Source organism: Haliaeetus albicilla, chromosome 1 (genome assembly GCF_947461875.1).
Source record: "Haliaeetus albicilla chromosome 1, bHalAlb1.1, whole genome shotgun sequence".
NCBI lineage: Eukaryota > Metazoa > Chordata > Aves > Accipitriformes > Accipitridae > Haliaeetus > Haliaeetus albicilla.
Genome location: NC_091483.1, coordinates 28,757,166 through 28,773,637, shown reverse-complemented (window position 1 = coordinate 28,773,637; position 16,472 = coordinate 28,757,166). Strand labels below are relative to the sequence as shown.

The window sequence follows — 16,472 nt, the reverse complement described above, 5'->3', positions numbered from 1 at the left end:
ACTTCAGGGTTTGTTTGTCTTTGAACTGACAGGAGTATATGCCATGTATTTACACAATGGATTTAACTAGCCAACTATCATGTGGTACTAGGAGTCATTTCACTTTTCTTTTTGTCCTTTTGAGCAACCTCATTTTTAAGATTTGGCTGATCTTTCCAGTTTTTGCTATGTCCCAGTTAACCATAAGATGTCCAAGAGCTTGCTTAGACCTCAAATATCCAGGTAATTAGAGCTAAATATATCTCTTAGAAGGAAGGAATGTTATTCTTGTTTGCTGTCATATTGTAATTCAGGAAATACTGTTGATGACTCTAAATCACCAATACCGAAATTAGCCAGTTATCACACTGTTCATCATTATGGTTAGGGGGATGGATCAGGGCAGTATTTCTGAGAGGGTGGGTTGTGACACACATGGTAGTCATGAAACGTGGTCAGGTGTTGGCAAGTTGTTGAAAATTTTGCAAATTACAAAGCAAAGGCAACCTAGCTTCTGCACTCCTGCTGACTTTTATTCTTCAAGGTCAAGCATGCTTTTCACCCTTTCAAGAAATATTACAGAGTTTTGTCACTTTTACAAGCATAGATCTTAATTCATTTTTATAAAGACAATGAGGGCTGCAATTTATTTTTTTTTGCTTTGGATAATGGAACATCATCTGAAAGAGAAAAACCACAGAAAAATACTGGCTTAAGGAGTTGGTAGTAGGATCCAAGATACTAATTTTCTCAGTCATAGTGATTTAAAGTCAAGTTAACAGGGAAAAAGATAATTTCTTAGTCCTTCCTGACTATTTGGTGGCCTATGTTAAATGATTTTATGATCTCTGTTTAGCTCCCATATTAGAAAAACAAACACTGCTGCAATTAGGCATGGAGGACTCAGGTACTTGGAGACTAAATGATATGCTTACCCTTACATCGTTCAGGGTATTTGACAGTATCAAATCATATTGGACAGGCAATTTGAGGGACTAGGTCCAGCATCCATTTCTACCATGGCTGTTTTCTGAATAATTATAACATTTCTGTCCCTGAAGCTGTCAAAATAACTCATACAAAAGTGTAAAAAAAACTGTGTAAAAATAATTTAATTTCTCTCGGGGAAGCAGTTCAAGACATTCTCAAGCATCTTAATAAATTAACTGTAGACAACCTATGACAAGACTAATTTTCAATGAAAGACTCTCTGCTCTAAAATAAAGGGGCACTAGGATCTTTTCCTAGTTTCCAAAAGTACTCTCCTAGCATGTTGTTCAAGATGAATGCCTCTTAATTACCATGTATTTATTTTTCATTTACTTTTTACCTTTCACAGTCATTAGGCTTACATTTCCTGTAAAGTAAGTTTTGTAAACTTTGAGGTGATATGTTTATATCCCACTCTTTGTGCTGGTTGCTTTCTCTGCTGATTCAAAGGGAAAAAAGAAACTGATTTTTAAGAACATATATTTACAGACCTTACAGCTCCCTGTACTAGAGTGAAGTACAGAATTTATATAAAATTCTGGCAATATCTTGAAAAGTAAGTGAGGAAGTAACTTACAAATATTCTAGGGAATAGCCAACTACCTAGATATGGAACTGCGCTGTGCTATAGCTGACCTGCAGTCTAGAGGACAGAAAGTGCCTGGAAAAAACAGAAAAGAAAAACCATTACTAAGATAGGCATAAAAGAGGCTATATTAATCTTATTTACCTGCTGTAGTACTATTCCATGTCATTGCCTTGGAATCAACATAGCTACTTTTTCCCTGCTTTCATCTCCATCCGTTATACATACATTTGTTGTCTGAAATTGAAGAGGCATGGTGTTTTGGGGTTTTTTTTTTTGCTCCTCATTATTCTTGTGAGATGATAGAGAAGGGGTATGGGTTACTGTCAATGCCAGACCTGGCTAACCTTGAAAAGGGGAGACAGGCTCAGAAATCTCCACAGCCCTGTTATTACACAGCAGCCTGAGAAGGAATGGTAAACTGCTGTTTTACTGCAGTGTCAGTGGGCATTGTGACACAGGAAGAACTTAAGAGCAGAGTGCAGTCGTATTGCAGAGATCCTGTACTCTGTCCTCGGCAGGGGAAGCTGGTAGTTTTTCTGTGCTATAATTAGCCACTGCCAACAAATGCATATTGCGTCACAGGAATTAGTCTTGTGGCATTCTCACCTTTGCCTTCCAAAATGAAGGAAATATCTTTCAGTGACAGCTATTACGCCAAGTGAGTAAAGTACTAAGGGAACAAATATACCCTTAGTTGCCCGGTCAAGGATATACAGCCTTCACTGACAGCAAAGATCAATGCAGTTTAAAAGGGAATGGTGAGTGGTCCCCTGCTGAGAATATATTGATACATATATAGCTTCTTTTCCCTGTAATTCCCATCATAAGAGAGCGGCTTGCAGTGTTTTGACAGTGGTTTTACTTCACGTCTGTTCATTTAGCAGCATGTACTTCCCAAATTATGTCAGCTTTGTCCTCTGTAGGTCCTTTAGCATAGGGGAGGATGTATCTGTTTTCCATCACTGCAGCTTCCTCCCAGGGGACAATCTGGGGATTTTGCTGCCTGGTGTACTGCAACAAACCAGGCAGAACCTGACACAAATCAGTAACATATCTGGTCTTTTAGGAACATATTAGTGAATCCTAAGGATACTTGTTCTGAGTAAAACTGTTGTGAATTAGCAACTCCCTGGAAGCCAATAAAGTTCCCAATCTGTGCAAGTCTGTATGCAACCAGGGATCAGATCAGTCTGGATCCTCATGAGCAGTACATATTGGATCAGCTACCTAAAGTGGATGGAAAGACTGGATGGTTCATGCAATGGGTCAAAATTTAAAATTCATTGCAATATTGTATTAACTGTGTACTTTCTTGTGCATCATTAGTATTACCTGACTGATGTTACTTCCAATAGTTTCATGTCATACAACTTGTTACTTTCTATGCTTTAAATAAAGGCAGTTGAAATCAGTAACTTAGTGTAACTGAGTGGATATTCATAGTTTCATCTTGCACTATTTCTGCAAATATTATAGTAGCTGTAGAAACCACTACCATGGACCAGTGCTAACCATTGCACAAAGACAGTTCCAGCTTGGAAAAAACATACAGTGTAAGTAGAAAGTAACTGAACTTTATCTGGGGATATCTAGGAAGTTAGCACTGAATACTCCTATTCTTTCTTGAGTTGGGGTTTTCTTCGTTTCATACCCAGCTCATGGGTAACATTTCCCACTCCCCAGCAGTAGCAGTGAGAAGAAGAAATTAAAATGTTAAACCTGTGGCTGAGAGGTCAACGCATGGTAGTTTTCTTGAATAAATAAAAACAGAGTCTACTACTCTGTTCTCTCATGTGCAAAGTTGCCATGTTGGAACTTGATCCAATTCGTAGAAGTCTTGCCATTTTTCTTTACATTCCTGTTTTCGTTCTTTTTGCAAATTAATTTGCTACAATTTGTGACAATAAATAGCATCTAAGCCACAGGGAATCTTAAAATTCAACAATAATACGTGCTAGTAGTAGGACACTGCAATCACTTAGGCAATTACAATAGCACCTGCTTTCAAAACATAATAGTTACATTGTAAAATTCTCGGACATTAGTTAGATTAGAAAGTAATATCATGCTAATTTAGTAGTAATTTTATAATATGAAATTATGCTATCACAATATTACCCTATTGATTCTATTATAAATGTGATTTGTTTCCTTAACTCATTTTTCTCTCAAACACTTTGCCCACCACAGAATAGTAGCTATTTTCAATAAACACCAGCAGGAGCCACTTAAGGTGCCAGGACTCAGAGTTAAGTGAAAGCATGACAATCTCAGCTTTCTTCTAAAGGCAATTAAGCCTCTGGATGTAAAAATAAGAAATGAAAACCTAGCCAGTATGCAATGCAATTGCAACTTGCTTGCAATGCTCATAAGCATGTAATAGAGGAAAGTAACCTTATATATGTGGTCTTATGGTTTACGTTTTTAAGCCAGTCTCCTTATTTTTTGAGATTCAATTATTTAATAACTGGGTGTTGACAGTGCTGCATAACTAACTGATGGAGACATTGCATGAAATGAATCACAATTCCTATAGCTCTTCTGGGGTGTAATGATTTTGCTTGCTTTTGGGGAAATGGAAGAGAGAGAGATCTTTGCATACAGCAGGAACAGCAGCTAATCAAACCCCACTGTGAAATGACTCGAACACAAAGGGAGAGATCTAGCTTCCTCCTAGACAGAGGCTTGTGTTTGCTGATCACAGAAGCCAGCCTGTTGGTGACAGTATAGTTTTTAGTTGACAGCAGTATTTTTGCCTGCTGCAGAGATTATTCCAGGTGCTCAGTATGGAAAATGGCAATGCCTATTCCAACAAAATGGCTTTAACAATATGAGACATCCTGTTGATAGAAAACCTCATTACCATGAAAGAGTGCTGAGCAAATTACTGTGCTACTTAGGCTTGTTTTAGAGATGGAAGGACTGTGTGTCTGCTACCTCAGAACCTTTCATCTCTTACCCTTACTGGTGTGTACTTGGTAAAATAAAATAAATAAATAAAATTTATAAATGTTCTTTTCCTTTGCAAATCTTAGTGTTCTAGACAGACTGGTAAGTATTATCTCATTTTACAGCTGAATTAAAGGCATGGGGAAATTAAGCAATTTTTGAAGGGTAACAAGAGCTTGTTTTCACCTATGCTCAGTCTGTTGGACCAGGACCAACCAACTTGTGGATGCTGAAGGCAGCTCTTATTTCTGCTGCAAGCTGGACCAATGCAGCTATGTTGTAGTGACATTATGCTTGGCAGAATAAATTCTGCCAAACATGAGCTGCATCTGCGCTATGAACTTTTCTACCATTCTCATCAAAGCATGCATACTAGTAAGTTAATTGGGCTGTTTTTCTTTTGGGCTGTGTTTTGGGAATTCCATGTAAAAGACCCGAACTAGCACTAACTATGTATATGTCTTCATGTGGGCTCCATGCTCCATCTTATCTGTAATGTTCTTGCTAGATGAAAAACCCCAGTGGTAGAGGATACCTACTGCTGAAAGCAATAATCATATTTCAGTACTGGTGACCTAGGTTCTGTTCAAGTATCTATGCTTGGGCTTTTTGTGCTGTTATTTTTATTACAGCAACTCCCATACATCCTACCCAATACTAGAGTTTCAGCAGCCAAATTCAGCGTGAAACACATAAGCAGACGCAATCTCTACTTTTTAACAGTTCACAAACTGAAGCTAAATATGCAAGAATGAATTGTTGCATATTACTCTCCCCGAAAAAGCTAGAAAATTTTCCAGATACCCAACAGTATTGAGGTTTGAGTCAAAGTTGAAAAGGATGTTGATAAAATCCTGAAGAAGCAATCTGCCTGTGGACTAAGAATGTCCATGTAGGGTGTTAAATGTGTGTAACAGAAGGAAGATGTCATACCTGCCTGGTAAACCTCCTGATGTTGACTGGTCTTAAGTCCTGACCCCATGACATGGTCCCTGAAGATGGACTACTGTGTAAAAACCTGTTCTTTTCTGCAGGACTGAGCAAGCTGCAGCTTACAGTTTTCCTCTTAAGTCAAACAGGAAGTCTGCAGCCAAATTGGAGAGTGAACACGCATGTCCTGAGCTCCAGTTCAAACTGGATTTCTAAAGACCATCTTTTGCCTCCCCTTCAGTTAAGAATCTCATTCAGGCTTCATTTTCTTTATAGTTTTTCCATAATCTATGACTTCAGCCTTTCATATACCAAAACTGTTCATGGCTCATGTCAACTGATACCTATGCAGACAGGCGAGGCACAGTGAGAACGGTTCCTCTCTGCAACATGTGCAGATTGTCTAGCAGTGTGCTGAGTGGAGCACTGATCAAAGGCAGCACAGCAGAGCTCAGAAGCTTCAGTGAAATGTCAGCTGTGCTCCCAGTATCACAGCTAGCATCCACAGAAGGCTGGAAGAGCAGAAGAAAGGGAGGAGGAGGGAAGGACAGAGGCTTTCAACTTCAATGCGAAGTTATTTGATTCAGAGTTGGAGGATTTACCTTGTGTATCTTCAGCCTTATGTATTCTTCCCTCAGAAAGTTTCACAAACAAGGTTACATCATGACATCTGATGTGTAATCTCTACAGAATAATCAAGCATTTTGCTCTTTCATTATCTTGCCTAACAGCAGGCATTTGCCTACACAAGAACGAATCATCTTAGGACATCAGACACAGTCATTACAAGGATAAACTTAGGTGAGGTAGGGAATGAAGATACTCTGAGAGCACAGGAATATTCTCACTAGCTAAAGAAGATGATTCATCAGGAAATGTTAATGTAGGGTCACAGGTAGAAAAGTAATATTCAGGCCAGAAGCACAAACAAGATGGATTTGTTTGTCTTAAACCTAGCTTCCAGTATTTGGTTTTTTTGCCTTAGTTGTTTATGGTGATTTCAGCTTTTGGTTAAGATTGTCCTGAATTGATCATTAAAGCAAACTACTGAAAGAGATCTAGCACTGGGCTTATATATCCTAGTTAATACAAGGCAAACATGACTGCCGAGTAGATTCAGCCAAAGACAGACCAGTGGGTTCATCTGACTCAAGAAATACTTACAATTACTCTTTCATTGCTTTGCTGAACCCTATTAACTTACCCCAGAACTTCTTAATTACCAATTCTGGGCCGGCAGGAAAAGCGCACAGTTGATATGGGCAGATATGGTGTGGTTTCCGTACACTGAGGGAGGAGAACTGTGCTCCAGACAAGAACACATAAAGAAGGAGCTATATCTTCTAGAAGGATTGCACTGCTTCAGCTTTCCTGAAGATGCTCGTGCTTTGTGCGATATGCTATTAGCACTTGATGGATTCACTCACAGTAGCAAAGCATCTTGAACCAAATGGTGTCGGACTCCTGACCAAGAAACTAACGCAAGAGTTTTCAGGTCTGGCTGGATTGTCTAAATTGACCCGGGATGGCTGCATACTTTGTATTTTTTCACCTGGCTACACAGGGGCAATTTTCTGTGCCAAAATGACCGGTCTCCTTGACATAAAATGAAACAAAATTAAATAACACACTCAGAGCTTGTTCTGTGCAAACTATTGCCAGACATGAGGCGGGTAGGCCTCTCCCTGTAATGTTAAACCTCTCAGCACTCACGTTATCCCACCTCAGAAGAGTTATGATACCATATGAAAAACATCATTCACGTGAAGAAAAATTTCCAGTCTTTTACTCCAATATTTTTAAGACCATCGACATGAAACGCAACTCGAACACAACAGGGTGACGACAGATAACATAGAGCCTATAAGTCATAAGCCACACCGGATTAAAGTCGCACTCCCTCACCTCCCTAGCCGTACCTTCAAGCGAGGGCTGCCCAAGCTAAGTGAGGCCCAAGCGACCGGCCACACATCACCACAGACCCGCTGGCCGGCCGCTGCCAGCCCCCCCCCGCCTCGCCTCGCCTCGCCTCGCCTCGCCTCAGGAGAGCAGCTGACTGAGGAGGCGCCATGCTGCGGGCTGCCAACGGCCGCGGCCCCCTCACCCCACCCCGCCCCGCCCCGCTCCGCCCCGCCCCGCCTCCGCTGCCCACCGGGCTCCGCCGCCGCCGCCGCCGCTCCCTCCTGGCTGTAACGGCCGGCGCCGCCCGCGCGCCGCCTCGCGGCGGCGGCAGCAGCGCCCCTGCGGGAAGGCGCGGCCCGAGCGGAGGGGAACGGCCTGGGTCTCTGAGCGCACGCGCACGCCAGGCCGGCACCGGCGTGGCCCCGCCCCACCGCGCATGCGCGGCGGGAGTAGCCGGAGGAAGCGCGCGGCTGGCCGCGGCGGCGGGCCGTTGGTGGTGGTCGCGGAGCGCTCCCCTCCCTCACGGCCGCCGCCATGGTGCTGGAGAGCCTGGCTCGCATCGTCAAGGTCCAGCTGCCCGCGTACCTCAAGCGCCTGCCGCTGCCCGAGAGCGTCGGCGGCTTCATCCGCCTCACGGGTAGGTGGGGGGAGCGAGGAGGGGGCCCGGCGGCCTGGACCCCCTTCCCGCCCCTCCGGCGCTCGCCGGCGGCGTGAGGGGCGCGGCGGGGCCGGGTCGGGCGCCGCGCTTCTGCCTGGGCTTCGGCACTATCCCCCGGGCCTCTCCCGTGTCGGGCTGCGACTTCCACTCCTCGCTCCAGGCATCGCTCGCTTTCTCCCGGCCGTGCTGAACAAGTTATCTGTTACAGAAGGGGGGGAACCCCAAATGTGAAGTCGCCGTTAAACCGTTTCAGCAGGGAAACTCTCCGACAAGACTCTTAAGATGCCCCGAGAGGTAAAACGTAGTGATAGAGTAAAACGCACCAGGCTCCTCGGCCCCTGCTCGTTTGCGCTGTACTTAAAATTCCTCTCTCTGCAAGTACCAGCAAGTCAGAGGCCGTGCATGTAAAGAAAACGCGATTTTAGCTGAAGGCCTAAAACACTGCTTCATCATTTGCTTAAAAGGTTAAAAAGAGCGTCTACACTGAGTAAAAAAAAATAATCTATTTCTGGGAGCCTGCTACATACACCAAGTTAGGGGTTTTTTTTATTTAACTATTTTTATAAGTATTTTTTGGGTGAGGGAGTGAAAATACTTATTCATTAATTATAGCTCTATCACAGACCGAGCAAGAAAGAAAACGAAATACTAGCAAATTCTGTGTTCAGTGCACTTTAGTGCTTAAATACTAGTAAATTCTTTAGATGTTCAGTGCGTTTCAGTGCTTTGCAAACTGGAGCTGTCTGAGCCCAGGCTCAGCTGTGATAATACAGCCAGAACCTCAAGTAGTGTTAAATGACAAGATTAGTTTGGTGATAATAAATAAGAGGAATGCTCTAACAGAAACACTCTGGAAATAGAAAAAGTCTTCAAAGTGTAGAATCAACCTTATATGTTTATCTTGCAGCACTAAGGTATTTGGCTTTAATAATGCTGGAAAATGATTTAATTTAGAACAGGCATGATTTCTTTAAAACCAGGTTTGAGTACTTTTTTTTTCCAGTATGTTTAGGCTGCTTGTAAACTTCAAGTCCTGTTATCTTTCCCATGACATGGAAACCTATTTTAAATGAACAATTCTTCTTTTCCCACAACTACTCTCTCGTTTGAAAATGCTGTTAATTATTTTTACCGAATAGAGAAAATCAGTTGCTACAAAGTTGGGAGGAATGGGATACAATAAGCTACAGAACAACGAAGCTTCTCATATTCCTAGTATTTGGCAGTTTCCTACTTAAGTCATTGCCCTTTTAACCACAGGTTGTACTTAAATTTGTTAAGCTTAGTAATGCTTGAGTTTAATTTCTTCTTGCTTCACTTGTCCGAACATACATTTCTGTAATAGGATTATTTGCGCAGTCTCTGTATTTATTCATACTACATAGTAGTAATATAACTTATTCTGAAAACCTCTGGTCAGAATTCTTTTTTTTTTTTTTTAAATGAAACGATCAATGCAGGAGAACTGTTTTGCTGTCATGTTACTTACCTCAACAGTCAGCTAGACCAGACTAATAGCTGCTGTCATGCTTGTATATCTTCCTCTCAGGGTGGATATGAATGAAAATGGAGAAGACAGCAAAACTGTACAAGGTGCTTAAAGTTATGGCATAGTGTAAACGCAACATGGTGAGTCTTTTCAAAAGGAAATCATAGGAAGCCACGTCCTAGGCACCTAAATTAAAAAATTATCCTCCCTTAGAGCTTAAAAGTTATTGAAAGTCATTGAAACCTCATTGCTCATTGAGGAGTCTTGTACTTATCTGCACTCAGAGCTGCTGTCAGTCTAAAGTTTCATCTGAGAAAACTGGATTTCTTCAGCAAGTGCAGCCTCTTCTATATTGTTGTTGTGATCTTAGTCTGTCCTGTCCTAAAGTCATAAGCCTGTAAGAGCAGGGGATTCCCAATTCTGGGAGTTATTTTGCAGCAGCAACTTACAGGATCATATCTGTTGAATTACTGTTAGTGAAAGACTATTAGACAATACAGAAGATTAGATTAATATTCTCTTTTTGTGTTTACTACTACAAATTACAGAGGAGCATATTCTTTGGCAAATGACGTCAAGCATTTTTCTTTGCTTCTTTTTGGAAAGTGGGAAAAAATACCGATCTTAAAACATTTAAAGTGCATTAGTATTTGTCCTTTGGTGGCATCTACTGAACTTAGTCAGGGACCAGCACTATAAAACACTTGCTAGCATAGACCTTGTTCACAAAGGCAGGCCAGAACCCACATCTGGAACAGTGCAGTCCTTTGCTCGTTGGCTCTTTTATTGCTTCTGTAAACCTGCATTAGCTTCCAGGCAGGTGCAGCTTTAGTTCCTGTAGTGCATCAACTGTAGAAACAACAGACCAAAAGGATAGGGAGGATCCTTTTGTGTAGGATATTGTATAGTGTGCTGATTAAAAATCTTGAGGCAGCTGTTGTCTGTCGTGACCTCACCAAATCACAGTGGAAAACTGCTTGCTTGGAGAGAGGAAGACTGTTAACATCCAGTGCAAATCTCCTGAAGGTAAAAGCAATGAGGAAGGAAGGAAAGAATGTTTGACCTTGGGTTCGAAAGTGGATATCTAAATCGTCACGCTGCTGCAGCTCAGATGCCTCTTTCAGTTTCTTGTCATAGCTGCTTTACCCTTCCCTTCTCAAGTTTGCTGAAATGAACAGTGTTGTCTCATGCTGCCATTGCTTTTTATCCTGGTACATGTCATTACGATGGCATAGACATTTACCTCAAAATAGCATGTGGTCAGATTTTCAGGGTTTCTGTAACAATCTGGGTGTTAGACTTCTTTCCAGAGACTTGATACAGTCCTGTGTGGGCTGTCTTACACTTGGCCTACATGTTAAGAGGGACTTCAATGTAACAAGCTGCCAGGCAGGAAGAAAACAGTTTTGTGGATCATCTTTTACAGTACTGAGGGAAAGAAGGGTGATAACCATGATAACAGTCTTCAGAACCCATTTGAACCATGAATGTGTCATTTGCAAAGTGGCTTGCTAACCTACCCATAGCTTTGGCTTTTAATTTATTTAAAGTGTGCTGTGTTGCTAAAAGGACTGTCACCTCTCTACCTTCATAAGCTAACAGACATATTAAAGTGGTGCGTGGAGTCCTCTGTGTTTAGTTTGTGTAGCAACGTGAACACCTTTACGGCACCCAAGCAAACAACAGAAAACAGTTAGGATAGAACTTCTTATTAGTTCTGAAGAGCATGTAATTGAGTAAGTAATTTGAATTTGCATGAAGAATTTCATCAGTTTAGAGAATATACAATCACAGTTCCAATCTCCATTTTGACTGGTAGCTAATGCTTGTTAAAATTTTGGCTTGCAGTTGAGCTGTTACTGTAAGAAGTTGCTTTTGAGTCTGCATAGGATCATTTCCATAGAAATTAGCTAAAACATAAATCAAAGTAAAAGATATCAAAGGAGAAGTCGGTGAAAGACAAGCAGGGACCACTTGCTTTGATTTGACTCTCAGTGACTGGCCAGTCCCTTTCTGTTCACAGTGTATGTGTTTATTATTTTTGGGGGGGCTTGTTACTGTTGGACTAAATGTTAAGACAACCTCTCCTTGAAAATGTAACTGTGGCCTATGGTCTGTGGCCTCAGCTTCTTGGAATTCTCTGGGCATTCCTGTTTCAGTGATGTTCCTGATACTTTCCAGGACTTATCTTTGGGATTGATCTGTGTCTAACACAAGTCAAGTTTGAAGACTAACCTCTTCGATACTCTACTCTCCATTTTTGGCTCCAAAGACTGCCTCTTCCCATGCAGCAGAACTGATAAAGAATCTCCAGAATCAATGTAACTGCTGAATTCTGAGTTATCAGCTGTGAAAATAAACAGTCTTGTGACTTGCCTTACATCTGCTTCAGAAAGGTATGAATGGCTTCAAAAACACAGAGCAGCTTACAGTTGTAGGAAGATACCGCTGCATGAGTTTGAGTGAAGCTTTTCTCCCATCCCTGCCCACCCAATCCAAAGATCTGTGACTTCTTTACTTTGTGACAGTGTCTTGTCTCTCATGCCCTATAAGCATGGTCATGTTGACTTTGTGATCTAAAAGTATGAGCTTCTGGCAGTCTTTTGGCAATAACAAGCCAGTTTATGATTAGTATTCATATTGGTGTAATTGGAGGCTTTCCAGAGACTCCCAGATTAGAAATATGTAAAGAAATCATTGGCTAGTGAGGGCGAAACTCTTTATCGGAAGTTAGCATGATATAAATATTAAATAATAACCATGATACACAATATCCTTGTACTTCCTATTCCTGTTTGTTTCTAATTTCCTTTCTCAGAGAGTACAGCTATCATGTTCCTGTTTCGTTTGAATGAACCCAACTGGTTATGAGTCTCCCATAGTCATGACTACTGTTCTGATTTTGATGGCGTATCAGGGAGTTTCAAGCTGTATTGAGATGCCACTTGCTGTTTACATGCTGGTCTCCTTTAACGATGTTTAATTCTGATGCGAGACATTTCCTTTTTGTGTGTCAATCTTAGTCCAGTTGTATTCACACACTTGATAGGTGCCCTGCTTCTGGTTATGGTGCACCTGTTGGAATATCTGTTCTGTCTTGGAATTCAGAGTAGCTTTGTAGAGATCCACCTCTTTGCCAACAGTCAGGTTAAATACTCAATTTGGAAATTTTTTTCAGTGACCAAATATTTTTCCTCTCTTCTAAAGTACGTTCCAAGTCAGTCTTTCACATCAGGTCAGAAAGTGCACTTGGATTCCTATTGACGGAGCGTTCTGGAACAGTAATGATAGAAGAGACCAACAGGTACTGCTGTCCAGGAAGCTCAGTATTTTATGTAACTGAACATCTTTAAGTATCTCAGTATTAATTGTTATTATTTAGGGCTTACAGCATTTTGGGGGAACTAAGAAAAGAGTAACAGAGATTAGTCTATTGCAGTGACTCTTAGTCAATTATTGTGCACAGGGCTGCTGCAAGCGCAGGTGTGGAAAGACTACTGAAAGTTCTTGCAGTGCCTTCAGCATGTATACAGTTGTGGTGCATTCCCAGATAAAATGAAGTAAGTGTGGCTTTCACATCAAAGGCTGTAGAAAGCTCAAACAACATAAAACTAGTCCCACAAAGTATTTTCATTACATGGTGTACTTCCAGAAAATTGAAATTTTTAAGAAAATGCCACTGTGTTCTAACTGGTAAAGTATTAGCATGAATATGTGCTCTATTGTTACAAATAAAATCAAGCTATACAGAATAATGTAACTTCTGAGAAATACAACCTACCTAGCATCCTTAGCCTGCTCTATTGTATTTCCTTTCTTGTACATCTTAATCTCAAAAACCAAACTATGTTCTGATCCTAAATAATTTAAAAGAGGAACTTGATTACAGTGTCTTGTCTTACAAAGTGCTTGTGCAGCTATTTGTGCTCCAGCTCATTACACTTCTTTGTTTCTCATTTGAAAACATTTTTAAACTCTTTTCCATTTCTGTATAAGTGTTTAGATTCAATGTATTCTCCAGAAATTTAGAAAAATGCTCTCTCCTTTATTTCACCATGGTACTTAAATTACACTGGAGTATTGTTACAGCATGTTTTGCTGCAAAAGTGGATACACCTTCAATCTATATAGATCTTATGCCAGGTGCTGATGAATTTCTTAAAAAGTCCAGTAAGTCTTTCTCTCACCAGTATGTCTAGAAGATTTACAATGATGTAGCAAGGCAGCTAAGTCTGCAGAGGATACTTGAATCTCTTACCTGTACTTAAAAGAAGTTCCTCAGCTTGGTAAAAAACAATTTTCTGTGGCTTGACTTATCTGATCTCAGGACTCTTTCTTTCTCTGTGTATTGTGGAAACTGGTTGCAGATCACTGAGCAAACAGAGCTCTGAAAAATAAACCAAAAAAGATTGGTGAAAGTTTTGCTAGTGCTTATCTAATAATCTGTATAATTTCTACCAAAACTTTCTAACAAAACTTGGAACAAATAAAATGAGGAAAACTTCAAGAAGCTAAAAATCTGAAATAAGCAATTAAAAATTGAATTATAAAACATACTGAATAGTTCTTCATATACAGAATGTTAAGATACTGGCACTGAATATACTTACTGCATGTAATCACACCCAGTTTGCTGGCACACAGTGCTGGTTTACCTTGGGTGAGCAGTACTCCTGTAATTTTTAGGGTTCCTCATTTCAGTACGTCTTTTATTTGGTTTGGATTTATTCTCTTCCATTGAGTCATCTTCTAGAGCTTTAAAATTAAACTTCAGATGAAATTCTAGGAGTCAAATTTTTACCTTGGCTACAGTAAAACCCAGGTTCTTAATCTGGGTCTGTCTTCTTAAGACTTACCCACAGAGTCTTGTTTGCCCTCAGAGCCTTGCTGACTGAGCAACCCTATTCCCTACCCTAAGCCTACGTCATTTGAGAGTAGCTGATGCTGCACCATACTGAAGTGGTGTCAAAAGCCAATCTAAATTCCACCTGTCTTTAGTTTCAGAATGGCTGCGGTTATTGCCTTTCCTGGGTGTGCTGGCCTTGCTCGGTTACCTCGCTGTTCGTCCATTCCTCCCCAAGAAGAAACAGCAAAAGGATAGCTTGATTAACCTCAAGATCCAGAAGGAAAATCCAAAAGTAGTGAATGAAATAAACATTGAAGATCTGTGCCTCACTAAAGCTTACTGCAGGTGTTGGCGTTCTAAGACGGTAAGACACTGTGCTACTGTAGGATTAGAGATTGAAACTTGCATGTTTTTATCAGTGCTTTGGTGATGAATTTGCTATATGTTGCCCAGTTGCTTTTCTCTGGAGGTGGAACATGGTTTTGGTTTTTGAGACTGGCACAGTTCTTATTTTTCTCCACTGTAAACCTATCTGCATGCAGAAAGAAGCAGTAGAAACATGTAAGAAACACAGTAGGGTTTTTTCTAGAAACACTTAGAGAGTGACCACCTGTGAGTAGATTAAAACCAAGCAAGCCTTGTTTAATATTTGGAAATACATTGTAACTAATTAGAAGATAAACTACTCTATTTTGCAAAAACAATGCTTAGAAAGTTGTTCATAGTAGGGTGAAAGTATGGCTGGACCTGTGTTGGTGAGGGAGAGCATATCCCCATCTGGTCCTGAGCAGCCAGTAGATGACTGGTCTGGATAGTCTGTATACCCCAAATCAACTAGATGTACTTGAGTATTTTTCATCTACCCTCTATTTCTTTTGAATGTCCTGACTGCACGCTGGTTTTGTCCTCTCTGGACCAAATGCTTTCCTGTTCTAACAAAAAAAAAATCTGCCCTGGACCTAAGAAACTGCCTCAACTATTCTTGCTTCAGGCTAATCACTTCAGCAAAGTATCTCAGCTTTCCTTAAAACAGTATTTTCTGGTTGCAAATGATTAAATCTATTAAGAGCACTTTTACTAGTTCTACAGTAAACCTTAAACTATTTATGGCTGCTCTGCTTGTTGTTCTTTCATAGAAAAGGCTTTGTCCCTGACTTTGTGTCTAAGAACAGCTAGTTTAGGACCTTAAAAACTTAAGTTACCTGTTAGCAGTGGGTTGTTTTTTCCATTAGTAACGTGTCCTGTGTCTCATAGGAGACAGGGAGTTTGATGTTGAAACGGGACATACTAGGAGGAACTAGCAACATCATCAAAGTGCTCTTGGCATAGGAAGAAGTATAAAAATCACCATGCAATTGCTGTACAGAGTTACACTAATTCCTCATGTATGTTTTCTTCCAGTTCCCCGTCTGTGATGGCTCCCACAATAAGCACAATGAATTAACAGGAGATAATGTAGGTCCACTAATACTCAAGAAGAAAGAAGTATAGCAGATGCTTAATCCACTAGATCATGATTGATAAAAAGTCTTTTTATACTGTTGTAGTTGCAAGGGACAGCATTTTATTATGTGATTGGTATGATTTAGTCTAATGATTGCTGTAGATTTCTTTCTTTTTGGAATAAACTGCATTTAGACAGTGCTAAATCTGTCACTGTTTTAATACTTTATTCTGAGAAGAATTATGTCTGCTTTGTAAAACTGTAAAGTAACTATCTCTGTAAATAAGTCATTTATTTCAACAATAAAATGACTTCCTACAATTAAGCCTCTTTCGTATGAACATGCAGTTATAAAACTGGCACTATTTCCAAGTGACAGACGTGTACCTTTCTGTTGATTTTGTTCTGCTGAGAAGCCATGTTTTATTCTGCTTTTCAGGAACAAATTTAAGTGCACTTAAGTGGGAGGAAAAGATACTAAATTCATCCTTTGTGAATATACGTAAGCGTCCCACTGAGGGCAGGCAGCATAGTGATGTTAAGTTATGCTAGGTGAAGGTCTGGCCTGTGTCTAAGTGGACAGTTTGTTAGTCTCATGCAAAGCAGCCCAGCTCAGACAAACCCCGCACAGCTGGAAAGTCTCATACAGCATTCTAGGTGGAGTGCTGCAGTTCTAAATCATATAAACTAAACTTG

The 16,472-nt window shown here is 40.6% G+C and overlaps 1 protein-coding gene and 1 long non-coding RNA gene across 2 annotated transcripts; one reads left to right on the top strand and one right to left on the bottom strand.

The window, feature by feature from the left end:
• Window positions 1–9: 9 nt before the first annotated feature.
• On the bottom strand, window positions 10–2,270 carry LOC138685437 (uncharacterized). Its single transcript, XR_011324689.1, has 3 exons — window positions 1,784–2,270; window positions 1,547–1,630; window positions 10–659 (listed from the first exon to the last, which is right to left on the bottom strand). It is a non-coding gene; the product is annotated as an uncharacterized lncRNA (long non-coding RNA).
• Window positions 2,271–7,767: 5,497 nt separating this feature from the next.
• CISD2 (CDGSH iron sulfur domain 2) lies at window positions 7,768–16,097 on the top strand. The gene is made up of 3 exons (XM_069783572.1): window positions 7,768–7,976; window positions 14,485–14,696; window positions 15,734–16,097. Exons 1-3 carry the CDS (start codon window positions 7,874–7,876, stop codon window positions 15,821–15,823), a joined length of 405 nt encoding a protein of 134 aa, XP_069639673.1. The 5' UTR covers window positions 7,768–7,873; the 3' UTR covers window positions 15,824–16,097.
• The last annotated feature ends 375 nt before the right edge of the window (window positions 16,098–16,472 follow it).

Bases quoted from the DNA above. Each gene is read 5' to 3' on its own strand.
- CISD2 (XM_069783572.1), top strand. From the start codon at position 7,874: ATGGTGCTGGAGAGCCTGGCTCGCATCGTCAAGGTCCAGCTGCCCGCG. The intron at 7,977-14,484 runs GTAGGTGGGGGG...ACCTGTCTTTAG, and splicing joins CGGCTTCATCCGCCTCACGG to TTTCAGAATGGCTGCGGTTA. The intron at 14,697-15,733 runs GTAAGACACTGT...GTTTTCTTCCAG, and splicing joins GGTGTTGGCGTTCTAAGACG to TTCCCCGTCTGTGATGGCTC.